The sequence below is a fragment of the Chaetodon auriga genome, chromosome 13, assembly GCF_051107435.1.
Source record: "Chaetodon auriga isolate fChaAug3 chromosome 13, fChaAug3.hap1, whole genome shotgun sequence".
In the NCBI taxonomy this organism is placed as follows: domain Eukaryota; kingdom Metazoa; phylum Chordata; class Actinopteri; order Chaetodontiformes; family Chaetodontidae; genus Chaetodon; species Chaetodon auriga.
Genome location: NC_135086.1, coordinates 5,089,393 through 5,117,317, shown reverse-complemented (window position 1 = coordinate 5,117,317; position 27,925 = coordinate 5,089,393). Strand labels below are relative to the sequence as shown.

The following is a 27,925-nucleotide window of genomic DNA, read 5'->3' as shown; positions in this document are numbered from 1 at the left end:
GTGCAGAAGTTGGACCGTCTTGTCCCAGTGAATAACTGCCACTTAGTACTCTCCTGGGCTCCTTAAGGTGAAGTGAGCCTGACAACAAAGCAGAAATGGATGTGTTTGGTGGTGCGCCACGTTTCTTGGCCTATCCGAGACCTGTGGTGGTACAAAGTGGAACTGATGCAGTCCTAAAGTGCCAAATTGGTGGTGATCCAAGACCTGCAGTTATCTGGGAGCGAAACAATGAAAAGATTGACCCAGAAGGACGATACAGGGTCTTTGAGGATGGAAATGTTTACAATCTCATCATTTCAGCTGTGACCACAGAGGATAGTGGCCAGTACATATGCAAGGCAAAGAACAGCATTGGGGAAACCTACGCAGCGGCCACACTTAAGGTGGAAGGTGAGGCTCAAGAGATGGAGTTCCGAGAGGAAAATAAGCCACGGTTCCTCATCAAGCCCCTGTCCACTCGTGTTGGCCGTGGGGATGATGCTGTCTTCTCTTGTAAGCTCTGGGGAAACCCACGACCAGAGGTTGTCTGGGAAAAGGATGGCAGGAAACTCAATGAAATATTTGAAAGCACGCATTTCAGTGTGGGCTACCAGGACGGTGGATGGTTCCAGCTCAAGATCTTTAAGACTCGTGCACCAGATGGTGGTGTATATACATGCAAAGCCAGGAATGAATTTGGGGAAGCGTTGGCAGGAGCCGTGTTGCTTGTTGATGCGGGCCCTGGACATGAGGAAGAAGGAAATCGTAATGGCTATACAAATGGCCACTGGAAAGCCCACCAAGGAAAACAAAGGAGTGGAAGGCAAGTGCCAAACCGGCTCAAAGACGACACCATGACCAAGTCCACTAAAGTGAAAATGTTTGCAGTGACAGAGGGTAAACATGCCAAATTCCGCTGCTTTGTGACTGGGAAACCCAAACCCGAAATAATTTGGAGGAAAGATGGCAGGCTGATACTGTCTGGAAGGCGTTATTTGTTATATGAGGACAGAGAAGGATACTTCACACTTAAAGTTCTGTACTGTAAGCAGAAGGATAACGGAGTTTATGTTTGTGCTGCGTCGAATACTGCAGGGCAAACCCTCAGTGCCGTACACCTCTCCGTGAAGGGTAAGTCCATTTGCAGCTTCAGAGTTTTCATTTTTAAGATGTGAAGAAATATAGGCACAGCTTAAAGAGCAGACATGATTGCAGCCTGCGATGCTTTTTGCATTCAGTAAAGGAGGGAGTGAGGGTGTGGTGTGTTCTTGGATCAGATTTCTATCCATTTGATGCTAAGATGATGTCAGTGTGATATCTTCAAAGAGGTACTCTGAGATCATTAATTGGGGCAGGGCCAGACAAGGAGGGCATAATAAAAAGTTTAAAAGTTTTACAGTAGTATTATGATGTTTAAAAAAGAATGGAAATTTGCACAATGATGTTGTCTCAGATATGCTAAAACTATATCTGTTAACATACAGAAATCTTAGATACGTGTAAATAATTAACTATGTACCACCAGCAAAACAGGGTAAAGTATTATTAGTAAAATGTATTTTTCTGCTCCAAGTAGCAGGTTCCTGCTCACAAATGCCTACTTAAGGAACTCATGCAAGTACATGTCAAGTATAAGGCCTTGTGTCATCAGTCAGTTGAATTCATGAAACAGGAGGTCAGCAGGCAGTGAGCTGCAAATATAATCAGCAATCAAATTATATGACACCAGCTGCATTAAAAGCAATTCAATCCTGGGTCCACTGGAGGATTAATGAAATGTATTAATGATCTGAAACTCAACCCGAGAGATGTACAAACAGGCAAAGTTCATCAGCTTGAGGTGGATTCCAGCAGCAGTACGATGTCTGCAAAGTCACTTAGCTTGTGAAAGGTCTAGGGGGGCGTCCATGTGTCGAGGTCTTTGGGAGGGGGATCATGTTTCTCACATGGCCCTGGGAAGTCCAAACTCATGGCACCAACAGAAAGTATTGTACTGTACCAGTCAGAGATAAAGAAAAGAAAACTGGGGTGGCATTAACGGTCAGGTGGATAGCGAGGACATTTAAAGTAGATTTAAATGGTGAACGTATTTCATCAGTTGTCGGTGTGCTAAAGTCAACTCATTAAAACATTAGTAAGACAAGGAAATGAAGAGCTTTGCACACAGACTGGTTAATACAGTCCACATTCTTTTGTTTACAGCTGTCTGGTTCTGTCTGATGGTGTCAGTTACAAACAGTTTATTTCCTATCTAACACCCCGATGTGTTAATGACCCTTCCATTCCTCAGCTAAATGAGCCACTTGTCTCATGATTTTGTTCATCTTGTTTGCTTCACTGGAATTTACTGCCAAATATATTTCAATTTACAGTTTACAATTTACAAGGACGTACAGTAGATGATGTGCTGTGTGAGCTTTCACAGGGTCGGCTTGCCTGAAGAATTTATGTGGATCGAGTAACACTGAGCATTTGGTAGACAGAATACAGACTATATTTTTAACATCGTTAGTTAATCAAACTGGTGCTGTTCCTGCTTCTTGGTTCCAGAGCCGCCTGTGCGGTTCAAGCAGCCTCTCATTGATCTAGAGGTATGGGAACGAGATTTGGCTGTTCTCGAGTGTGAAGTTCCAGAGGACTCTGTTCCCATCACATGGTATCTGGAGGATAGAAGACTGCAGCCTGGGGCCAAATATGGAATGGAGGAGTGGGGAACAAAAAGGCGACTAACTATCCGTGACATCGGAGTTGACGATGATGGGATTTACCTCTGTGAGATGCCTGATGGGGGGAGAAGCATTGCAGAGGTAGCTGTGAAAGGTAAATGAGTAGACAAACTGTATAAGGTTCTGAGGACACAGTTAAATTTATGTTTGGGATGATCAAAACCAAATTTGATCTAACTCAAACTGTGAGAACCCTAACTCTTAATTTTGAATCACGGCTGTCATGAAACTAGCAACTAACAGTATCGTTGCATGTTTCAATACTATTAGTCCATTATGAGAAAATTGTTGACATTAGTCTTTCAGGAAATGCCTAAAACAATCTATGTGTACACTCAAGTGAGAAAGCCCTGTACCAGTCAAAGGACTTATGACTTTTGTTTGCAGAGGACAAAAAAAGAAATAGTGTGATATTGATACACAGCCACAAAACCTGTAAAAGAAGGAGTGGGACTAGTTGGACATGTCAACAAAATATTGGCTTTTGACATGGGAGACCACAGTTCACTTTGCATTTCCTACCAAGAGTCAATGGTGTGTCTTATAACCATGACCAATTTTGGAAGGCCTGCCTGATGGTAAAGGTATCAGTTCAGAAAACGTGTTGTTTTGATTGGGAATTACAAATGAAGTGTTTCCTTGCAGGGACAATATTGCGGAAGCTTCCAAGAAAAGTGGATGTATTGGAGGGCGAAAACGCTGCCTTCTGTGTTGAAGTGGAAAAAGAAGAAATGGACATACATTGGTACAAAGATGGTGTGGAGCTGCGTGAAACGCATCAGACCATCCTTAAATCTTTCGGTCGTACTCACATCCTAGTTTTCGTCAATACAATGCCCCAAGACTCTGGCCTTGTGACTTTCCTTGTAGGCAGATCCAAAACTTCCTCTCAGCTAAGAGTAAAAGGTAGGAACTCTCCTCTAGTTCCAGCATTCCAAATGCGATATGTGCATTTTTTTTTTTTATTGAGATCAGATAGTTACATGTTGATCAATTTCAAAGGCATCAGTTATTCCAATCCAAAAGGGACATGATTGGTTTCTCGTGTTTCAGCGGCCAGACATTGTCCTCCCAGCTGTCCAGTGGGTGTGCAGATCAACACAGAGCGAGCTAATGCAGCTCTTCTCTCATGGGTTCCTGCTCAGGACTCACGAAAGAACCCTCCATCTGGTTACGTGCTTGAGCGACAGGAAGTGGGCACTGGCTCACAGGAGTGGCTGCAGTGCCTGACCACAGACTCGGCGACCTCGGTGGAGATCCTTGGTGACAGCGTACCATGTGAAGCTGATTATCGGTTTCGCATTTGCAGTGTAAACAAATATGGAAAGAGCAACAATGTTGAGTTCCCCAGGGCAGTTCACTTGGGTAAATCCATTAATATTAAAACATTTGTGCTAAAGCAATTATGCCAATGAAATAACAGCATGGTTGAGGATATTACTGGCTATATCATGTATAAATTGGTTTTCTTTTCCAGTTCCAGTTGCCAGAATACAAGCTCCTTTACAGGACGCCTTGGTGCCAGAGGGCCAAGATGGTCTCTTCTCTATTGAGCTCTCTGCCTCAGTTATCGGTACATGGTTCTTAAATGGTACTCAGCTTCAGGAGGATGAACGTTATTCCATGCGTCGGACACGAACACACCAATCTCTTCGCATACGAGGAGTACGTGATACAGACAATGGAGCCGAGATCACATTTATTGCCTATGGCATTCGGGATTCTGCAGCACTGTACATCCAAGGTATGTGTGGATCACTGTCATAATTTGCTTGAGTATGTGACTTGGTCAACCTAAGATTTATTGTGTTTGTTGTTTGCTTTGCTTGAAGTGGAATTTGGTAGGACAAATGTGCAAAAATTCCAACGATGCAAGATGACACTAACATGTTGACATGACAAAAAGTTCTCATTGTTTTTCTAACATTTGCAGCTCCTCTTGTCAAGTTTTCATCACTGTCAGAAATGGATCGAAACAAATTTGTAGAAATTGGGAATCCCATTGTGCTGTACTGTGAGCTGTCAGATCCTGCAGCTCCAGTGCACTGGTACAAGAATGGGGTGGAATTACAAACAATGGAGGGTCTTCATATCCAGTCAGAGGGCACCATGAGAAGAATTGTCATCCAATCAGCAGAGTTCTCACATTCGGGAGTGTATTGCTGTGATGCGATTGATGACGTCATCAGGTTCAATGTGGAAGTAGAGGGTGAGTGGAGTGAGTTTCTCACAATACTGCTGTCTTTTACAGAGACTAACCATCTTTATTGTCACTTTACCCCTTTTTCTTATCTTTTTTTCATTTACAAATGCATTTAGTCATCTCTTAAAGTCTGACTTATCAAAACCTATAAAATTTACAACCTAACAAACAATTAAAATATCTAAATATCCATAGCCCCACCTGTGAGGTTTTCAGCTATTCCAGACGCTGAGAGGAACAAAACCATCCAAACAGGCTACCCCATTGTTTTACGATGTGAGCTCTCAGATCCGTCCGCCCAGGTGCACTGGTACAAAGATGGGTCAAAGCTCCATCCTCAAACTGGAGTAGATATGCTAACAGATGGCGTGGCGAGAACGCTGATTGTCCATTCAGCAGAATTTTTCCACTCTGGGTTATACTGCTGCAAGACAAAGGGTGACACCATCACATTCAGTGTGGACATCAAAGGTGATTTGTTTTACCTTAAGCGATGTGAAAAATTAACAAGCTCCCCCTCAGCAAAGCCACTAACTCTGATGACACTTTTGTATGTTGTCTGTTGCCTTTCTTCTTAGCACTCATTAGAAGTGCAGCTAAGCTGTCATCTTTTCTTTGACTGCATTACAGCATGTTAGCAATTTGGATGTCAGTAGATTATGATGAATAATCTTAAGGGCTGGCATGAGGTTGACTTGAGGTTGACATAAGATCTAAACATATCTGTAGCTCCACCTGTGAAGTTCTCAGCAATTCCTGAAGCAATGAGGACCAAGTCGATCGAAGCAGGCTGCCCTATTGTACTCCAATGTGTGGTGTCGGATCCTGAGGCCCACGTTTGCTGGTATAAGGATGAAATGCAGCTCATTTCAAACTCTGGATTAGAAATCCATTCAGAGAGCAACACAAGGACATTAGTTGTTCAGTCTGCAGAGCTGTCCCACTCGGGTGTGTACAGATGCACCACACAGGATGATACCATGGAGTTTCAAGTGGAGATCAAAGGTGACTTTACACTTTTTATCTTGTGCGTTAATACTGTAACCCCACCTCCTCTTTCTAGATGCCACTAATAATCCCTGCTTCTTCTGTATGTGGTTTGAAGAACTGTTTCATGCACATGACCTTAAAGAACAGTTAACGCACTAGGTAACTATTATTTCTAATCATTTGTTTTGTGACTGCTGTGACCTGAATTGAAAGTCTCCGAAGCCCTTTTCTGCTCGGCAGTTACATTTTTGCAAGGTATCCATTTCTACAGTCTTGATTTTATTTAGCTGTCCTGAATTCCCAATGCTAGCTATACCAGTGACGTACTCTACTATCTTTGACGTTGAGAGAACCAAGTCACTTGAGGCGGGCAAACTTTTGGAGCTGAAATGTGAGGTTGCAGACTCCACTGTGCCTGTCTGCTGGTATAAAGATGGTGTAAAGATCTCCCTGCAGAACGGTTGGGATATACAGAGTAATGGCACATTGAGGAGACTCATTATCCCATCTGCTGAGCTCTTGCACTCAGGGCTATACAGCTGTGAAACCTCTGATGACACTATACACTTCACTGTGGATATCAAAGGTGACTCTAATTTAAATTTGTTGAATCTTAGAGCAAAGCGTAGAGCATTCTGGAGACTAGATGCAATTAACATTTACAATATGCATATCTGTCTGTCTGTGGTGTTTTGTGTGAAGTTGTAACTGTTTCTTGAGTCATAGTAAAATTAATCTCTACTGACAAAATGAAATTATCTGTGTAATGCTTGAAAATGTCAGTCTTTCTCTTCAATTTGGTCATATAACAGATTAGTCAGTTGGTTGGTAGAGCTGAATATATAACCCCTTTCTTAATCAGAGTGTAAATATGCACTGTTAAGTCCGCAATTACAATATGAATCATCATCTTTAGCTCCCACGTTGCCGTTGTTGCCCTCACCAGAGGTTGTGAAGACACAGTCACTTGAAGCAACCTGCCCGACTGACCCAACGTGTGAAACCTCAGACCCTGCTTTCCAGGTGTCATGGCAGAGGGATAAAGAACACGATTCTAATAGTGAGACTGAGTTTGAGATGGGAGACATCGAGAAGACCCTTGTTATTGAACCAACTCATCCTTCAAACTCTGGAGCATACTACTGTGCAACAGCAGATGATGTTGCCCAATTAATAGTACAAAATCAAGGTGATTTTTTTTGTAAACATCTTTTCTAGTGTAGCTCTGACTAACTCTTTGTAGCTTTTAGTCTGTCTTCTTATTTGTTGTGACGACGCAGAGCTTATATCTGTGACAATATCTAGGATAATATACACTGAAATTGTCCCCCATTGCTTGTCTGTAGTGCCATCTCCAACATATCTGCTTGGTCGTGATGTTGAGAAGACCAAGTCTGCTGAGGTGTACAGCCCAATTGTTCAGCAATTTGAGATTTCAGATCCAATTGCCAAAGCCTGTTGGTACAAAGATGGAACCCAGATCTACCCAAAAAGGGAAGGTGCCTGTGAATCACAGAGCAGCAGCCAAGCCTTGCCCCTCCTGTCACATGACTTGCCTGGTGATGGGAGATTTGGCTGTGACACATCCAGTGATGCACAGTTAAATGTGGACATAAAAGGTGGTGTCCCACATTGTACCTGCACAATTAAGAATCAAGCATTTAGTTACGTACATGAAGCTATCACCCAGCTCATTGTTTTCTCTTTGGCTTTGTCCAAACAGCAGAGCAGTGTCACTCTGGTGATGAGATTGGTGAGATAGCTGATGCCCAATACTCTGTGGATGTCAAAGGTGATTTGATATATTTCAACATCAGTCATCCATGTTAACCCAACACATACATGCCACTAACAATAGTGGTGTATTGTACTGTTAGCTCAATTATCCGAGGCATCTAATTTTTTTTCCCTTCATAAAATTGCCTTGTCATATTGAAACCTGATCTCATGTCATTTCCTGCAGTTTTTGGCTCTTAATCAAAGATGTGGGTGTTTAGTAGCTGCCTAGCTGCTCTTCATACTAACATACATGTTGTGTTTGTCCATTAATTCTTCATTTTAACAGCCATCTTTGCTTGTAACAAGCAGCTTACAACTCTTAAAGTCCATCTTGTGTCTTATTCATCACCAGATCCTCTCATTCACATTGCTGCCCTGAACCTCTCATCGTTGCAATGACAACGAACTCTTATCAAAGAGAAGAAAATTAATGTACTCTATAGGATTTAAAGTGGTAGTATACAGGCCGATGGTATATCAGTGTTAGGAGTCAGTTGAAGGGGGAAATATAGGAGCTCAATCTCAGACCATATCTGGTCGACCTTCTTGCTTGTCTTTGCAATGAATTATCCCATAACTCCATGCTAACCCACACTGATGTAAAATTCTGTTATGAGAAGAAGTATTGAGACCATCAACCACTGAAAACCTTTCTCTGTGTACATCACAATGCTTATAGCTGCATCGCCAAGGCTCTCTTCTGACCAAGAGAAGAAGAAGACCACTGATGAGGCTTACCCTGTTGATGTCGACTGCATGTCCTCAAAAGGCAATTCTGGCATCTTCTGTGGCAAGAGAGGAGATGCACAGACATATGAAGAACATTCCAGCCATATACCAATTTCTCAGTCAACTTACGAATGTATGACTGACTGGATTCCAATGAAACTGCCGAAGGAGCTCTCTGATAATCAACAAACAATGAAAGCTCAATCTCCAGTTTACTATAGCTCTGTAAAGCCAACAATAAAGCAGTCTGATATACAACATCACGCTAAACAGGCCACAGAATCACAAGGTGAGGAATTCATGTACTATATACAGCATGCAGAAGTCCCACCTGAAGAGCTTGATCGTTCCCAGCAGACAGCTGTCCAGACAGATGAGTTCTGTAGTGTTCTACAAACTGCAACTGCTGAATCAGTGGAATCCACTCTCACAACTCTGATTGTCCAACCAGAAGGGCTACATGGCTCAATACAGATGCCGTCTGTCCAGTCAGAGCTATGTAACACCCTGCAGACGTCAACTGCCCAGTCAGAGCACCTTACTAACCACTTACAGATTTCAACACTCACATCAGACAAGTTCTGTAACCCATTACAAACTGCAACTTTGCAGCCAGATGAGCCCTTTAAATCATCACATACTGCAACTGTCCAATCAAAGGAGTCATTTAAATCCTTACATGCTGCAACTGTTCAGTCAGAGGAGCCCCGTACATCCTTTTATACTGCAACTGTCCAACCAGAGGAGGCCTCTAGCTCCATACAGATGTCAGCTGTCCTGTCAGAGATGCCTCTTGATTGCTTACAAAATGTAACTGTCAATTCAGAGGGGCCCTATAGCTCCTTGTGGACTGAAACTGACAAACCACAGGAGTTAAACAGACCCCTACAGACATCAACTGTCCAGTCAGAGAAGCTCAGTGACTTACCTAACACTGCATCTCTTCAATCACTGGACTTGTTTAACTCTACAGAGGCAGAAACTGTCCAAAGAGGGGAGCATTGCAGCTTGGGACAGTCTGGATTGCATGATCTCTATCAAACAGGAGAAGCAGTCGCTAACCATTCAGGGGTGCTGTATCAGTCCACACAGGCGACAACAGTTCAAGAGTGTCATCACGCCATGGAGGCCACAGAAGACCAAACAGACAGCACAGTTAACTCTGTGCAAAGATCATCGACTCAGTTTACAGAGCCTTACTATGTCAAGCAGGCATCTACTGTCCAATCAGAAGAGATCTATCTATCACGTGACAGTCACTGGAGTGACAGTGTCACTGCAAATAAGGTGGCTGTTGAAGGTGATTTAAATGGTTAGCATTATCAAAAAAAAAGAATGGAAAAAAAAAATGGATGGGCACAATGTTGACATTGTGCAAAATGAAGAGATTGCTTTTTGCAATCCTTGGCATTTTGACAATTTCTACATTTACTTGATTTTGTTCATACTAAAACTACTTAAGTAGTCAATGTAAAACTTTGAGCTTGGGTGGTCTGTGAGGAATAGTAAAGATAGGGAAACAAATAAATACATTAGCTTCAAATCCTAACTTGAATGCGTAGTTATGTCAAGTCTAACCAAAGATACCTCTTGTTAGATTACTAATAACAATAAAGACATATCTTTTATTATGACTTATTTTAACTCTTAAGATTTACTGGCATGACTAATCTTGATTTGCGATTTTGCTCTTCTATTGTTTGAAAGCATCATTTTTGTTGTAGTCAGTAATAGTGATGCAACTTTCTCTTGATGTTACCTCAAACATCCCCAGCTCCGCCTGTGAGAATTACAACACTGTGTGAGGCTGAGAGGAACAAGTCTGTCGAAGTTGGGGAAGCCATAGTGCTGCGATGTGAGATATCAGACCCTAATGCTCAAGTTACTTGGTACAAGGATGGAGTAAAACTACATGAAGCAGCTGGGCAAGACATGCTGGCAGAGGGTTCCATAAGAACGCTGGCTTTCCAGTCAGCGACGCTGTCTCATGCAGGGATTTACAGCTGCAAGACAACTGATGATGCAATGCAGTTTCATGTGGATGTTAAAGGTGACAAAAGTTGTTTTCATGTTGTTCATGTCGTGTCTGCAAACAGTACAACATCAGCTTATTTTAAAGATATCACATGACATCTGTACAGGAGAAGTCTGTATCTCAGTGGCATGCTGCACTTACAGGCAGTTTACACACCAATACCACAGTGCTATAAATACTGAATCACAATTATTGGATTTAAAAAAATGAGATATCCATTAAGGTTGAATATGCTGCTGAAGGTTTCACTTTCAGGATTGTGCTTTGCTTCATTTGGTGCAACAACAGTATCCATTTTAATGACTGATTGCATTTTGCATTCAATCCTGTAGCTCCACTTCTGAAGTTTTCAGCTTTATCTGAGGCTGACCAGAAAAAGACGGTCATGGCCGGCTGTCCCATTGCCCTACAATGTGAACTGTCAGACTCCGCTGGACAAGTCAGTTGGTACAAGGATGGAACAAAGCTCCTACCTCAAAATGGAGTAGACCTCCAGTCAGAAGGAAATTTGAGGAGTCTAGTTGTCCCGGCAGCAGAGCGGGCTCACACTGGCATATACCGTTGTGAGTCAAAGGATGATGACATCCAGTTTGCTGTGGAAGTAAAAGGTGATGCTCAGAAACTCTGTGGCGCTTTCACTGTGCACGGCCAACTAACTACAACAGCAGGTGACTTAGTCACATTTATCACCTAACAGAAAACAGTTCCTTTTCCTCTGAAATTACTTCTGCAGTTTAATTAATACAAATTCTTAAAGCAAGCTAATTTTGAGTGAAGTTCAATTTGTTATCTTGATTTGCTGAAGACAAACATCTCCATCACACCTAATCACGATTTCTATTTAAAAAAAAAAAAAAAAAAAGTGAAGTGAAACAATCTAGGACATCTTCTCTCAATGCAGCTTCTTATTGCGCAGCATGCCCAGTATCTTAAGGAAGCTAACGTTTCATGCGCCTTGCTCTTTTTTGTTAAAAAGGTACTAACTGAACACGGCTCCTTTACCGTAAACACTTTCTTGTTCGTGTCTTACCTGTGCCTTTTGTCTGTGATTTTTATGTCAGTGTACAATAACTGGATAACTTTGACATTTCAGAACCTGATTCTTGCTCTTAAACCCCTTGAATCATTTTTTGTTCCACTTATTGTCTTTGTTAATCCAGTTGTTGTGTTTATGTTGTTGCGCTGTTTTGTCTTGGAAATTCTTCATAATTGAACATACAGTAGGTTGGATACTTAATTACATTTATTATGATTATTGAGACACTCTTTTTGCAATATCTGAAACCTATAGCTCTTCCTGTGAAGTTCTCAGAGCTTCAAGAGACTGACAAGAACAAGTCCGTCCAAGAGGGCTCTGCCGTTGTCCTCAGCTGTGAACTCTCTCATGATCCCTCTGCTCATGTGGACTGGTGCAAAGATGGGATGAAACTCCTCCCGCAGGACAATATGGAAATACAGTCAGATGGTCTAACAAGGACATTTCTCATCCATTCAGCTGAAAGCATACATGGTGGCACTTACGAATGTTCAACATCAGATGACACCATCACTTTTAAAGTGGACGTAAAAGGTGATTTATCTCTACACTTGCTATCTTCTTATCATGCATACCTGTACCACGTCCATCTTATTCTATAGTGTGAGTGGTAAACAAAATTTGCTTTGTTGTGCATGTTCATGAGAACATGGTATGACTGGCTGGGCAGTGTGTTTTGTCCACTGTTAGTGAATTCACCTCTTACTGAAAACCCTTGTCATTCCTTTCTCTTAGGCCGATCGCCACAGATCATGCCAATCCCACTGTCAGAAAAGTACAAGATGATTGCAATTGGTTGTCCAATTATCCTCCAGTGCGAGGTCTCAGACCCTGTTGCCCAGGTGTCCTGGTTCAAAGACGAGGTGGAGCTTTTTTGCAAAACTGGCCTTGACATGAAAAGAGACGGCAGCCTGAGAAAATTAATGATTCATTCTGCTAAGGTCTCTGACTCTGGCCTCTACAGCTGTAGCCTCACTGATGACGTTGTGACATTCCATGTGGACGTCGAAGGTGATTTTCTCATAGTTAGTTTTACTTAGTGAGCTTCCATTAACATTTCAGCATTTCCTAAATTACCCTCAACTGTACACGTGTTTGCACAATTATTCTCATGAGTATTTTGTTGCACTGTATGAAAACACAGAGCTCGTATTACTGAGCATGGTAAAATAATCACACCAAAAGGTTTGATGTGCACAACACTACTTGTTAAACAAAGTTCTGACAGCTTAACAGCAGTGCTCTGCAAATCTTATAATACCCCCCAGCTACTCCTGTGAAGTTTTCAGCACTCCCAGAAGTTGCAAGAAACAAATCCGTTGAAGCAGGCTGCCCAATTAAGCTGCAGTGTGAAGTCTCAGAGCCCAGTGCCCAAGTCTATTGGCACAAGGATGGAGAGCAGCTACCTCCAAAGAGTGAATATGAAATCCAAATCAAAGAAAAGCTGAGAGCGCTGGTTATTAAATCAGCAGAAGTCAGACACTCTGGGCTGTACAGCTGTGAGGCTGCAGATGACCATATAGAATTCAAGGTGGATGTTGCAGGTGATCTAAGTATTTTGAGCTTTGTCAGAATCACTAACTTCTTTCAAATGAATGCTTGGCTACTAGACCAACTTAGGCTTCAACACTTTATTCTGTAATATTTTAAGACAATGTGTACTAATACTTACTTTTGTACTGTCTAGATTTTGGTAGACAGACACACCCTGTAGACAATGTAATGTTGTTATAGCTTACTTAAAACTGATCATGGATAAATAGGACTACATAGTGGATCAACTTGCTATGTGTTATGTGAAACAGGTCACTTGTAGTATGAAACCACAGAGACCAATCACTGGACTTTGTAATTCTCCTCATCTCTGCAGTGCATTTTAGTATTTTTCAGCACATTCTTTTGGTTTTATAGCCGTCACTATAGGCTACCTGCCTGGCACCAACCGGGAGACATGCAAAGTTAGCGATTAGATGATAACATAGAGGAGAATTTAGCATTTAAGAGCCAGATATTTCCCTCATGAGTTGGTGGAGACCAAAACAGAGGTAAAGGATAAATGGTCACAAACAGAGCTCCAAATGAATGCTAAATGTACGCTGTTTCTGCTTGGTTTACAAATAAGCAACTGTTTGCTAACATGATGGCCATAGCTTTATAAGGTGATACAACCGGATGTCAGTGTTTGCAGTTTGTTCATGCAAAAACAAACACAAAGCTTATTTAACTGCCCAATCTACTGTTAACAGTAATGTCCCACATGGCTCCCCAATTTCTGTGTCAAACTTAACCGCTTGATGCAGGATGAAGAGCAGATTGTTGCTTGCCATTGTATGACTCTGGCGCGACTGATGAAGGATGAATTACAGATGCTGCAGGCCTCTGAAAGGGCATTCAGGCTGTACATGTTATGTATTAACAACTAAAACTGTATAGACAAAGATTTTCCATTTAAAATGTTGTCAAGTACAACATAGTGTACATGTGCACTGGGAGAAACCATTATGTTAGCACTGTCAAAGTACATCATTTACATAATCTGTTCCATTTGAAGCAAAATAGACATTTTTACAGCCTTTAGCCTGTAAATACAAGTATGATCCATAGCATAGCAAATCTGAATACTATCTGGTTACTGTTCAATGAATTGAAATTCCTATAGCACCGGTTTGATTCTCAGCTGTTCCAGAGGCTGAAAGGAGCAAGTCTATTGAAGCAGGCAGCCCGATCAAACTGCAGAGTGAGATCTCAGACCCCACAAGCCAGACCTGCTGGTATGAGGATGGCATAAAACTCTTGCCAAAATCAGGAATAAACATCGATTCTGAGGGCAATAAGAGGACACTGGTTATGAAGTCGGCCACGTCTTCATGCTCTGGAGTGCACAGTTGTAAAACTGATGATGATTCAGATTTCAACGATTTCTGTGTGGAGGTGAAAGGTGATATGCTAAGCTTTTTCTTGGCAAGATGTCACTGTAGAGTCGTATACTCCTTCATGAACTCTAATATCTTAGAAGGAAGCAAAACCTGATGGTCATCATATTCATCAATGCTGGTTTCCTTCTGAATGTCCTAATTTCATTCAACATTTAGTTGCTTTTCATATACGTGCTTCACCTTTAAATGCATTACATCAGTGCACTGCTTCAATTAATTCTTTCATTTTGCTTCAAAAGTGGATTAACACCCACTATCATTATAATGTCTTGTCTAGACAGCAAGGCTTGAGATCAGCATGTCTAAGCTGTTACCTTAGAGCTATTGCATGCGTGAGCATAAAAAAAAAATTAAGGCTACTTTCAAACAATGACTCATTTTTTGTACTGTTTTCTGCAGCGCCACCAGTAACATTTACTGACATCCCAGAGGAGGACCTTTTCAAGAGCATTGTGGAACAAGAACAGCTTGTTCTGTCGAGCGAAGTATCAAGGGTTGATGGTGTTGTCCAATGGTACAAAGATGGAATTGAAATGCATCCAAGTAAAAATATTACAATGCAAGCAGAGGGCACCAAAAGGATCCTGACAGTGCATTCAGCCCAACTGTCCGACACAGGCACATACACATGCCGTGCAGGAGACAACGTTCTGATGTTCAAGGTTAACATACGAGGTAATAAAAGAGCTTAGGAAAACTTACAACAATTCACTTAAATTCACTTTACCTGTATTGAACTGTGAAGAAGAATATGCAGAAGACAGTGTTTCAGTTTCATATTCTTCCTCCAAAGAACCTCCAGTGATGATAATCTTCCCCAAGGAGGATGTCCATCTTGAACGTCACGTCCCTGAGGAAATCATTCTGAGTTGTGAATTGTCTCGTCCAAACGGTGTAGTCAGCTGGTACAAAGATGGCCAAAAGCTGCAAGACAGTGAGAACATCAAGCTCAAGACTGAAGGCCCTTATCGACGACTGAAGATTCTTTCTAGTGGAGTCGAGGATTCTGGAGAATACGTCTGTGACACAGCTGACGATTCAATATTCTTTCACCTCAGCATTACGGGTAAAATCCATTATACTCTATATATGGTACATATGTGTGGTAGTTTGTGCAAAGTGTCATGTGAACATGTCTAAAGAGAAGTGTTTATACCTTTCTGAACTCAAAGTTGACCTGGTCAGTCACTCTGAAGTGAGAATGCTTGTTGAGTGATCGATTTTGGATAGTTTGGAAAGGAAACTGTCAGATGCAGGCGCACTAATAATTACGTCAAAAACTGTGGGAGGACGACGCTGTTCTGACAGCACTTCCTTTGAAGCATACTTACACCTTTAACATTGCCAAAGGTAGGGGTTAACTGGCTTACTCAGGATCAAAGAAATGTAAAGCCAGTCCTGGAGGTATCAACATGGCACACAGTGCAGATTTCTTGTAGCATTCATTAAACTAATGAGTGATGGCTAAACTTGATGAAAACGCCCCTTTGCAGAACCTCCTGTCCGGATTGTGTCCCCAAGCCAGTCCCAAATGGAACTGTGCCAGCAGACCTCTGAGAGGATGGTACTGAGCTGTGAGATCTCACGGCCTAATGCAGTGGTGCGCTGGTATCGAGACGGACTCGAAGTGGAGGAAAATGACAACCTGATTCTAGAGGTGGACGGTGTCTACAGAAGACTTATTATACCTGAAACTACTGTCAAAGATTCCGCCGAATACGTCTGTGATACCGCAGATGACTCCATGACATTCTTTGTAAACATAGCAGGTAAAGAAAGCTAAAGAATGAAAAAAGTAAGTCCTCTAAATGTGTTGTTGTGTCAATGTTTATCTGTTTCTAACACAGCCTTTTCTTAATGCACAGAGCCACCTGTTCGCTTCATACGTCCAAGGAAGATGGCAAGTAGAGTAGAGAAAGTGGCTGGGGAGACTCTGGTTCTAGACTGTGAGGTTTCAAGATCAAATGCCGACGTCACCTGGAAGAAGAATGGGGAAGAAGTGGAAGACTCCAGGAATATCACCATCCTGGAGGATGGTGTCATGCGTCAATTAACCATTCACTCACTAACAGTGGAAGACACTGGGCAATATGTCTGCGATGCAAAGGATGATGTGATGGATTTCCATGTAAAAGTGCAAGGTAGGCTATGGCAATTAAAACTATAACAGAATGATATGGATAGAATAGAATAGATGACCCAAACAAGTTATTTATCCACTTTGAGCAATGTCATTTACTAACATTTTACTTTGTACCACGTAGCTTGCTCACTTCAGAGGCCCAGAACCTCCTCTGAACGAAGAGGACTCAGTTAATAAAACTTTATTTTCACCTCATATTATGAAATGCAGCTCTACAATAAAACAGGGACTGTCCTAAGCAGAACTGCTTCATACTTTAACAGACATGAGACCTTAGACCAAATCAAGATAACAACATGGGCATTAAGATAAAAAAAAAAAAAAAAACAACTATCTACATAAGTGATTTTGCTGCTCTGTACTATGCAATGAAGCATTTCACCTAAAACGCATCTAACAGGTTTTCTGTTCCTATAGAAATTATGCCCCTTTTCTTGTTCATTTTCAGAGCTGCCTGTGAAAATTCTTGGAAAAACCGATGCAAAAACAGAAAAGCAGTTTTTAGTGTCAGATGACATTATTCTAGTGTGTGAACTATCAAGATCCAATGCTTCAGTCAGCTGGTACAAAGACAATCAGTTAATTGATGACACTGAGCGGTACTGTAGCGAGGAGCAAGGCGTTTTCCGATCACTGGTTGTCCTAAATGCTGGACTCGAAGATTCGGGAGAATACGCCTGTGATGCAGTGGATGATAAGATGGTTTTCTACATCACTGTCAAAGGTAATCATATCGTTATGCAATGTAAATGTTATCTGTCCTTCCTTCACTCAGGAATATGATTCTATGTCTTTTATGTGTAGAGCCTCCAGTACAGATCATTGGAAACTCGGGCCACCCGGAGCATCACATCCTGGTAGCAGGAGATGACCTTATTTTGGAGTGTGAGGTTTCCCGGCCAAACGCTATCGTTCAGTGGTTATGGAACGGCGAGATACTGAAACCCAACACCCGGATACAAATTGACAGTTATGATGTCGTGAGGAAGCTTGTCATCTCTGGACTTCAGCCCTCAGACTCTGGAAAATACATTTGCGACGCCATCGATGACAAATTGATAACAATTGTTGAGGTCCAAGGTAAGCGTTTTAGGTTTAATTGCTGTAGCGTCTGTTTGGTGAACGCATCGTTTTGTGTACAAATGTGGAATTTACAAGCAACTTCATTGTAAATCTCTAAATTTTTCTCAGAGCCACCGGCCAAGTTTGTGAACAAAGCAGCAAGTAATAACATCTCAGCCTATGAAAATGAGAGTATCACACTGTGCGCCATTGTGAACAGAGAAAGAGCTAATGTCCGGTGGCTGAAGGATGGCCAACTATTGAATGAGGACAACATTCACATCTCCAGTGAGGGTAATACCCATAAGCTCACCATTAATCCCCTGCAGCTGTCAGATTCTGGAGAATATGTCTGTGACGTCAACACAGATGAGATGTATTTCAGTCTTTTAGTCAAAGGTAAGAATTTGGCACTCGTCAACAAAATGTGATCTGTTTCCAACATTCACTTGACTTTAACGGTCACAAATGTAACATCTCTGGAATTGTATTTCTTCCATCTCCTCATCAGAAATGATGGTGAAATTTATCAGACAACTGGAAAACACTGCGTGTCTGAAGGGCAGCAGCCTTATATTACGATGTGAGCTCAACAAGGCCAAAGGAGATGTCCAGTGGCTAAAAGACGGCCAAGACATCTCCCCAAGCCGTAGGCACACCATACGTGCACAAGGTCGAGAGCGAAGCTTTACCATCCACCAGCTAGTGGAAGAAGATGCTGGAGAGTATGCCTGTGAGTCCACAGATGACAGGACCTCAGCTACTGTCACTGTAGAAAGTAAGTTAATTTACAACATATTACTTAAAGGGAGGGGAGAAAGAGAATATATATGAATAATGGAAAGTCAGTGTGCCTTCTTAACGTTCAGAGCTCAATGAATCTAATACAGCTGAATGCTTTGCCTTCAGTTCCCCGTGTTGTTGAGTTCATTGCGGAGCTTCGTAACATCACGGTCTGTGAGGGAGAAGATGCGGTATTTAAGTGTGTCGTTTCACCAGAGGACACTCAGTTGGTGTGGCGCTTGAACGGCAAGCAAGTGGCTCTGAATGAGCGCACTGTCATTTCAAGCAACGGACTTTGCCACATGCTCTGCATCCACAACTGCATGGTTTCAGATAGCGGCAGAGTGACAGCTGATGCAGAGGGGTTGGTATCAGAGGCAGAACTCCAGGTTCAAGGTGAGTCGTGGCTCCATCCATTAACACTATAATTATATACGTATATTTGACTCAATGAATCGCAGAAGTTACAACATATAACCACCAAACTCATCTCTTTTTGGTTGTCTATTTATATTTGTGAGTGATTTTCAGCAATACTGGAAAGAATGCAAACATAAACGAGACGCTGGCTACATACCATTAGTATCACATAAGCATACACCTTATGTGTTAAATAATGACCCTTTCAGGCAAGTTGAAATTGTTGAGAGGCGCTTTTGACGGCTAGCGCTTAGCAGCTTCTCCTGTTAGAATTCCTCTGGTAACTGACAGAGACAAGTGGCTCCGGGGTTTTGCGGTATGTGGCGCTGCAGGGGGAGAGGCTCCTCACAGCTTTTTGCTTGCTCTCTGTGCTTGAACTTGCAATGTAACTTTGCTCATTTATTTTGGTCTATCTAGTATTTTGCTTCATCTGGGTGTGGCTTCATCTTGTAAAGCAGAAGATTTCATACATACGTTGTAATCATATAAATCTACCTAAAACGTTGACATGACATGATAGATGCTGCTATCTAGTAATTCCTTAAATTCATTTTTAGAGCAACAGGTGTTGTTCATCAAGAAAATGACACCAGTTGTAGCTGAAGAGTACAGTGAGGCCACTCTAGAGGTGGAGGTGAGTCTGGATTCGGGAGAGGTGCAGTGGATGAGGCAAGGGGTGCTGATCCACCCTGGAGCAAAGTACACCCTGAAACACAAGGGCCGAAAACACAGTCTCACTATCCACAAACTGGCCATGTCTGACCGGGGCACCTACAGCTGTGAAACCCTCCATGACCGCACGCAAGCCCAGCTCACAGTGGAACGTGAGTGTGCACGTGTTCTCACTATGCCCTGTTGTTGTTTGTTTACCGCCGTTGCCGGCGACTCCACCTCCTGCACACCCTCCTTCACTGCCTCTTGTGTAGGCAAAGCTCAGTTAACTGAGTAAGAGTAATTTGAGTGACTGGGGACCAGGGTGGCACTTGTACTGGAGCATGATGGCAACCAACAGGTGATAGACTTACAGCCCAAGCTGACTTTCAGACCAGGGTTTCTGCATTGACACAGGATCGATAAAGCCCTGATGATTTTGATACCTATGTCAAAGGCAAATTAGAGTACACTTTTAAGGCACATGCTTAATAGATTTGCAAGCTTGTTCAGTGACTAGAATTACGTTTTGCAAACAATGTGAAATTTTCCTCTGAACAAGCACCACTTAAATTTCTCAAAAGGAGTGAGTTTTACACACCATAAAAGTGGCATCTTGTAGTGATTAAGATGTACTTATGCTTGTTTTTCTTTGTGCATGCTTCTTATGTTTCTTAGCCCTATGATCCACAGGCCAGTGGGTGAATTAAAGGCTGTTCTTTCAACACTAGTGTGGGTGGGCAGGGGAAAGTCAGGACTTCAGGCTGCTGTTGGCACCTCCTATGAATTTGGATCTCCTCTCATTGCATCTAAATTTACACGCTGGCCTTCAAAACTAAGGTTGTTGTCATCAGGTCTCCAAAATAAACACTCCTTTTTTCCACAGGGAATGCTCGTCCGTGTTCGAATAAGTGAAAAATGTTGGCAGTTTCAAAGCAGGCTTTTGTGTAAAGCCCCGTACTCAAATGACTAAACTATCGGCTTGTCAATGTGTGCCAGCTTGTGTTGTTTAACTGCAGACTGCTGTGTGCAGGATAGACTCCCATTCTGTAACAGAAAACGGACACTAGGTCTGCTCAGTGTCAAAGTGGAATGGAAATGTTTGGTAATGGGGCCAATTTTTCAAACATAACCTTTATTTATCTGCTACTACTAGTACCATTCTTCATTACACTGAAAAGAAACAGAAAAAGCAGATACTTAAAATGCACTTTTTCAAGGCTCTAAATTTTCTTCACAGCTCGAAAAATCACAATCAAGAGAGGACTGACTGACATTAAAACCACAGAGAGAGAAACGGCGTCTTTCGAGGTGGAGCTCTCCCATCCCCATGTCACAGGCACCTGGATGAGAAACGGAATCCAGCTTAAGCCGACCAACCACTTCAGGATGAGTGCCAAAGGAGCAATTCACAGCCTCACTGTCTCTAACCTATCGGTAGAGGACACTGCCACCTTTATGTTCTGTGTGGAGCATTTGAAGACGTCTGCAAGGCTTGTTGTGAAGGGTGGGTCATTTAAAAAAAGAGTTTGCCAATGTTTCAACAAGCAGAAACCAATGCAAAATACAACAGCATCATTATATGCAGGCTAATTTTGTAGACAATCCACTTATTACAAGGCCAATCAGCATGCAGTGTGGTCATTAAGTAATCAACAAGGTCTACTTAGTAACATCATGTACAGTACACTGCGGTACTACCAAAACAGAATTTTTACTGTACTAATTTTGTTGTGACCTCAGACTGGAAGCTAAAGTGGTCCACTCAGAGTAGACCAAATGCCAGCCAATGGAGGCATGATAATAGAATAAAGTGGCGGCTCTGCTACTGTTGCCTTTATCCAGGCTCACATTACCAACACAAAATAGCCTGGCATGACCCAATGAGAAGCGGTAGCTCTGTTCAGCCTTTTCTGTCAGGTGCTAGTTTAACCTCCTGCTGTAAAATAATCCGCTCCATGCCGCATCACTCAGTATGCATCATCCCTTTGAGCTAGGGGTTGAAAAGCTGAGGATGACAATTGGATGAAAATGTCATCAAAGAAAATTAGTGCACATAACTGTATAGTCTACTTTAAATGTGAGCAGCAGTGCATTTTTTATTCTTTTATTTATTTATTTATTGTGAGAAATTGTGTTTGCTTTTTCTCCACTAGAACCCCCAGTGACCATTTTCAGAAAACTGGAAGACCAGAAATTCCCTGATGGGGCAATAATCTCTATTGAGTGTGAGCTGTCGAGACATAACGTTGATGTGAAATGGCTGAAGGCAAGTGTTGAATATTTGTTTATCTTCATTACTAACATTTATGACCTTTTACAAAACTCCAGGGACAACATCATCGATCTTAAAAATTCAGAAGCTAAAATAAGCACAGAATAACCCTGATGGAATACCCTAAAGACACCCTCTGAACAGCCGAATCCATCTTTAACAAAACATTTCAGTGAACCAAGCATTTGAAAGTATTGGACCAATTTCTGAGTTCAAGTTTGTAAAGCAAATTCCTGCTCAGTTTTATTCAATCAATTTTATGTTGACCAACGTGGAAAAAAAGTACTCGACCAACTCTGCTGGAAAATGCATCACATACAATAAACATACTTGAAATCATTCTTTTCATTTTCAGAATGGAGTTGAGGTGAAGCCAAACAAGGACTTGCGCATTTATGCAATGGGAAGGAAGCGGTTTCTTCAGATCATGAAGTGTCACGTCTATGATTCTGGGATTTACACCTGCGATGCTGGAGATGTAACTACATCCTGCACGGTGGAGGTCTATGGTAAAGCCTGCAATCTAAATATAAATTACAGACAAGGGCCTCTACTTTCACAGTGTTGTGTCATGGTGGTATGGGCTGGCTGAAAGAACAGCGACAGTGTGGGCTGTGACATGAAAGTGACAGGAGATTTGTGATATTATTCAACAGAACTGCACCAAAAATGTAAAAACTATATACATAGGAATCACTATCAGCAAGTCCAAAAACATTTAAAGCCCAGACTGGGACCCAGACTACAACAAACCACCATATTAAAGCAACACTATACAAGAATTGGTATTCTGTGCAATTTGGCCCCTTTACTGATTCTTAGTGCAATTCACTGATTCACCATTGTTGGAAATATGGTCAGCTGTACATGTGCATTTGTTATGATTACATATGATCAAAAACTAGCCGGTTGGCCAATTTCTTAAAGCTAAACATCAAACAAGTGCAACAGCACAAGGAAGACTGAATCACACAGGGAGTTAGGGTTAGGGGAATAATGGGCTGTTAGAACAATGGCATCGCACCAACACAAGACATGTTTTAGCAAACCAATTAATATTGCTCACTAGTCCAACAGCAATAAGTTAGCTTCCTCCATCAGTGTCTTTCTCAGTCTATTAGCCCTATTCTGCAGCAGGTTAGCCCAGGTCCAGTGCCCATTCTGACACCACTCCCCACCAGGTACCCACCACCCTGGACCTGAACACCACCTCCTCCTGGTGGTCCAAAGCTGCTGTACTAGGGGTGTAAACACCAAAACTTCCCCGATGCTCTGAGCTCCCAGTACAGTCTGAGCAGAGTCAGCTATCTGCATGGTTAACTAAGCTAACAGCAGCTACAGTTAGCAGCAGTTAGCTGTTAATTTATCAGCAAGGAAAGCAATCTGCCCACCAGGAAACTCCATAAATTACCATTTCCCACCCCACCACCAACACAAACACACACACAAAACAATAATTGTGTTCTCATTTGAAAAGTCCATGTTAGCTATTATAGGCCTTCCCAATGAGAAACACATACCCACAAAACAGCCTTCCTGTGGGCGGTAGGAGAAGTTAGTTGTGTTAAATAATCTTCCCGTCTATTGACAGAAATGCTTCATGTTTATGCTCACACACCGTTAGAAAGCTGAGATTCACATGAATCAGTTGTTGCAAACATTTCAAGGTTCAGTCACAAGAGGAGGCACAGCAAACACCAACAGCAGACAAACAACTGTTTTTAAAATTGACGCAACATTGAGGCGACTCACCAACAAGATCTCTCGATGATCCACAGAAAGATAAGCGACAGAGTTCCAGACGATCCACTGCAGTAAAAATGTTTAGTCCAAAACATGATAATAATCCACAGAAAGATGTCTTCTCCTTTCAAATTGTGTCTTCTGTGTTTTCCTTGCTACAACTTCTGGTAAAGTATACAAACGGCGGCCATCTTGTCTCCAGTTACCCCAAGGAGACTCAAATTTCAAATAATACCTACTTGACCAATCACAACCTGCCATTTGAAGCCAAGCAACTAGAGAAGCCAATAACAGTCTGAGTTGAACAGAAGGGCCGCCTTGTCTTCTTCCAAGTGAAGATTAAGCCAATCACAGCTGAATTTGCACATGACTGACATTTTTAATAGCCAATGGAATTCTGAACCCACCGACAAGCACTTAAGTGGGTTGTTTACAGTTCTGATCACCTCAAATCAAGGATTTCAATGCTAATAGGGATATTAGACATGATTATAAACAATACACGTAGTAAATGGCCTCAATATAAAGATATATAGCCAAAATAGAGGTACAGATACCTTAAATGTGAATATAGTTTGCCAAAATTTAGATTTAATTGAGTACAGACACTTATTGAAATAGATATATGGTAAATTGCCTTAAAATTTTGGAGGACGCAGAACTAACATCAAAGAAAACGTGAAAATATTCAGTTTCTGTGCTATTGTTATCAATTTTTATTAAACTTGGACTTGCGTAAGGCTTCATGCTGTGTTTTGCAAATAAATACTCCGGCAGAAAAATAAACTTCTTCTTTCTTTTCAGTTCTTTGACAAGTCAAAATGTCTGCTGCAAAAAAAAATCCATGAGAGAGGGTCAATGACCAAGAAAAATAAAGTTAAAAAGTGTTGAACTGTGGGTGGGGTTATGGTTTTAGTACGACCACCTATCTATGTGTCCCATGGAGCTGAGTTCCTGCTAAAACTTAGCAAACAAAACATGTTTTACAAAAATGATGCACTCACAAACACAGTGTGGTTTGCAAATACAAAACACAATTAACAAACTAATGCATTTTTATTTTGCAAAAACAAAACAAACCAGTCAAACAAATACACCACAAATGACTGAAATATCATGCTATAATTGCATCACATCTCTTTAGAATAAAATCAAACAGTTTCCACTGTTCAGTCTGTTCTGCTCTGCCATGGCTCAACCTCTTCAATTGCCTCATAGCGCCACCTGCTGTTCTAAAGGATGAATTATTCGGCACATTTGTGAGAAAATCCTGAGCACAGTCACAGCAGAAAGACTGCACCAAAAGTCACGGACTTTGTCTTTGTAGGGTATATATTTTTTGTACTTGTGCTTGTTTATGAAGTATGACATGACCACACTGTGTTCCATTGTGTTAAGTTTTGGCAGGAAATTAGCTCCATGTGTTTCCACTCACACTGTACAAACAGTCAGTGAGTCAAACAGTTGATATAATCACAGAATGTCAACACTTGATTTGAACAATAAGACTGTAAACAGGTTAATTTAGTGCTTGTTTTAAAAAAGACAAAGAAGAAAGCACCTACCGTGCACTCAGAATGCCAGATTAGCACTGCCATCACTCCAACATGCTTTCTTTTTTCCTCTGAATCTTATCTCAAATTCATTCAGCCAAAAACAGTCAAATAATCCAAGATATGAGCAGCAAACGCCAACAGAACCACACATTTCAAAAAGCTTGGATCCTGTGAAAAGGTTCACTGCCCTGCACACTCACAGTTCACCCACACAGGTGGTTTCTGTTGTGGCTGATTAGACAAGACTAATTACACTTTTATCATCCTTATTGCTGTGTGGAACACTCACTCAGTCTCACCTTAACTCCAACTCTAACCTGAGCAGAGGGCTAATCAGCCGGAGTAATGGAAAACACCTGCGTGGGTTTTACAGTCTGCTGCATCCTGAACGTTGTTTTAAAGTGTTCTTTTTGAAGTGTGCACTTTTTTAGGACACAAAATCAAAAAGTTATGAAGAGAAACTGCACTCAGGTAATCACTCAGGTTACCAGAATAATGTTCATAGGTTCAATATAACTTACACAAAACACATAAATGACAAATGACAGTGACAAAGATTTCACTGTAAGATTCTATTTTTCCAATTTTTTCTCCCAGAATCTATGCAAAAGATTTCTTGCTCTCGTATTTTTGAAAGTATTAGTATCAGTAGGTCTTAATACCAATCATATTTAAGAACACCGTTATTTCTGGTGACTTCTTGTCCTGACAAAAAGAAGCTTTGAGATTGTTGTAGATGTTTTTCTCATCACTTTTTTTCTTCATGATATTGTTAAGTGGTGCCCATCGTAATCTTAAACATCCTCTGATGGTGACTCTCTCCTGCAGAACGTGAGCTGCTGATCCTGCAGGGCCTGGAGGACCTGGACATCCAGGAGGATCAGAACGCCGTGTTTGTCTGTGAGATCTCGGTGGAGGACGTGATGGGAGAATGGTACAAAAACGGGGAGAGGATACACCCCACCAGCACCGTCAAGATCCGCCAGGAAGGTCAGCTTCGAAGTCATGAAGTTCATAGATCCTGCATGTCTGCTGAGGATGTGATGCTCATAAATACTGTCAATGAAACAGAGGTTTAAAATGCTCTGAAACAGTGGAATGGAAATTTGCATTTGTAAATCTATAAATGATATCCCTTGAATAGAAATGGAAAATAACGTGTCAGCAGAATTATCATCTGGCTTATTATTCATCTTAACAGTTTTACTCTTCTTTCAGGGACCAAACACTTTCTTCTTATGTGCAACGTGCGAGCAGAGGACTCTGGAGAGATCAAGTTTGTCTGCAGACATGTTGAATCTGTGTCTTACCTGGAGGTGGAAGGTACAAGAAATATACAACTACATTTTACAATTGTACATTTCTGAAAATGAGTAATATAGTTACTGTATTTGGCAGTTTATCAGGGTTTTCATACGGAGCATGAATCTTGTTGAGCAAAATGTGGAAATATATAAAGTTTATTTTGATTTCTTCACTCAGCCGTTCATTCTAAATTTCACTTTGTCCTTTTTTAGAGCTTCCGGTGAACATCGTGAAACCTCTGCAGGATAAAACCGCCCTCGAGAAGAGCCGCGTGCTCCTCGACTGCACCGTGTCCAACCCCAGATGCAGCATCCGCTGGTACAAAGGCAGCAACGTCATCCTGCCCTCCGAGCGCTTCGAGATCTGCAGCGAAGGCTGTTATCGCAAGCTCATCATCCAGCAGGTGGCGCTGGACGATGAGGGCACGTACAGCGTGCAGGTTGGAGAGTATACATGCTCTGCAAAACTGACAGTGGAGGGTAAGAGAGTTCATGAGTGTTTGTTATTGCATGATAATAATCAGTGAAATATGATACAGTTAAGTTAACAAAACTTAAGCTTTACAGGTAATACAGGGTTATTATGGAGTGCAGATGTATGTACCACACTACTGCTCTTCTTACTGTGTGTGTGGTATTGATGATCTTAGGTCATATCTAAGAAGTTGTCATAGCCCATCAGCAGTGCGTCCTTTTCCCCAACAGCACACCTAACCCTAATCCAACAACACAGAGAGTTAAAAAAAAAAAAAAAGGTCAACACTATGACACCCCCTCCTAATGACGTGCAGCAAAAGGATCACATGCATAGGCACATAACGCCATCTGCTGGCTCAATAAAGCTATTGCATGTGTTATCTCCAGCTGCAAACTACAAACTGTGTCGAAATTATTGTTTCTTTAAAAAAAAAGTGTCCTATCAACATGGTTCTTACAGGCCAAACGGTTTCTCAGAAAGCAAACCGCCTGACCAGAACAGGTCTTTTTCACTCAACACGTTTTGACATGTCACAGTAGGAAAATCAAAGGTGTGCTGGCTGACTGTCATGGCTTATGGAGACACTTGAATAGAACAGAGTCACTGTTAATGTTATTAGTGACCAAAAGGCCTCTCAGCTGCATGTGACTGGACTGTGCAGCAACAGGTGAGATGTTTAGTGACCATAGCATGAACCGAGAAATAAAGGGAGTAAAAAACAAGAGTGTTTGAGTTTGTTGCTCTTAAAAATGCAAATTTCATTGTTAAAATCTGCGATGTGAGCTCACAGCTTTCCCTTTCCTTTGTGCACTGACGCAGCTCAGTCTCTGTTAATGGTCAGAGAGCTGAAGGATGTGGAGGTCATGGCCCCTGATGAAGCCTGCTTTGAATGCGAGGTCTCAGTCCCCGTCCTCAAAGCCCCCGTGTGGAGTCTGAATGGGGAGCCCTTACAGTCGAGCTCTCGGGTCAGCCTGGAGAGGATGGGCACAGTCCACAGGCTGACCCTCCGACAAACCTCCCCGGACATGAATGGAGAGGTGGAGTTCGCCTCTGGGAAGGCAAAAAGCAGAGCCCAGCTTCGGGTGCTGAGTAAGTAG

The 27,925-nt window shown here is 41.8% G+C and overlaps 1 protein-coding gene across 1 annotated transcript; it reads left to right on the top strand.

The window, feature by feature from the left end:
• The first annotated feature begins 95 nt into the window (after positions 1-95).
• Positions 96-27,925, top strand: obsl1b (obscurin like cytoskeletal adaptor 1b). Its single transcript, XM_076747555.1, has 21 exons — positions 96-1,110; positions 2,530-2,799; positions 3,351-3,611; positions 3,759-4,070; positions 4,183-4,449; positions 4,639-4,914; positions 14,813-15,088; positions 15,207-15,479; positions 15,907-16,182; positions 16,279-16,554; positions 17,005-17,280; positions 17,361-17,636; positions 18,528-18,797; positions 19,379-19,645; positions 20,713-20,979; positions 21,629-21,741; positions 22,103-22,256; positions 25,875-26,036; positions 26,265-26,369; positions 26,564-26,830; positions 27,648-27,925. Exons 1-21 carry the CDS (start codon positions 96-98, stop codon positions 27,923-27,925), a joined length of 5,937 nt encoding a protein of 1,978 aa, XP_076603670.1.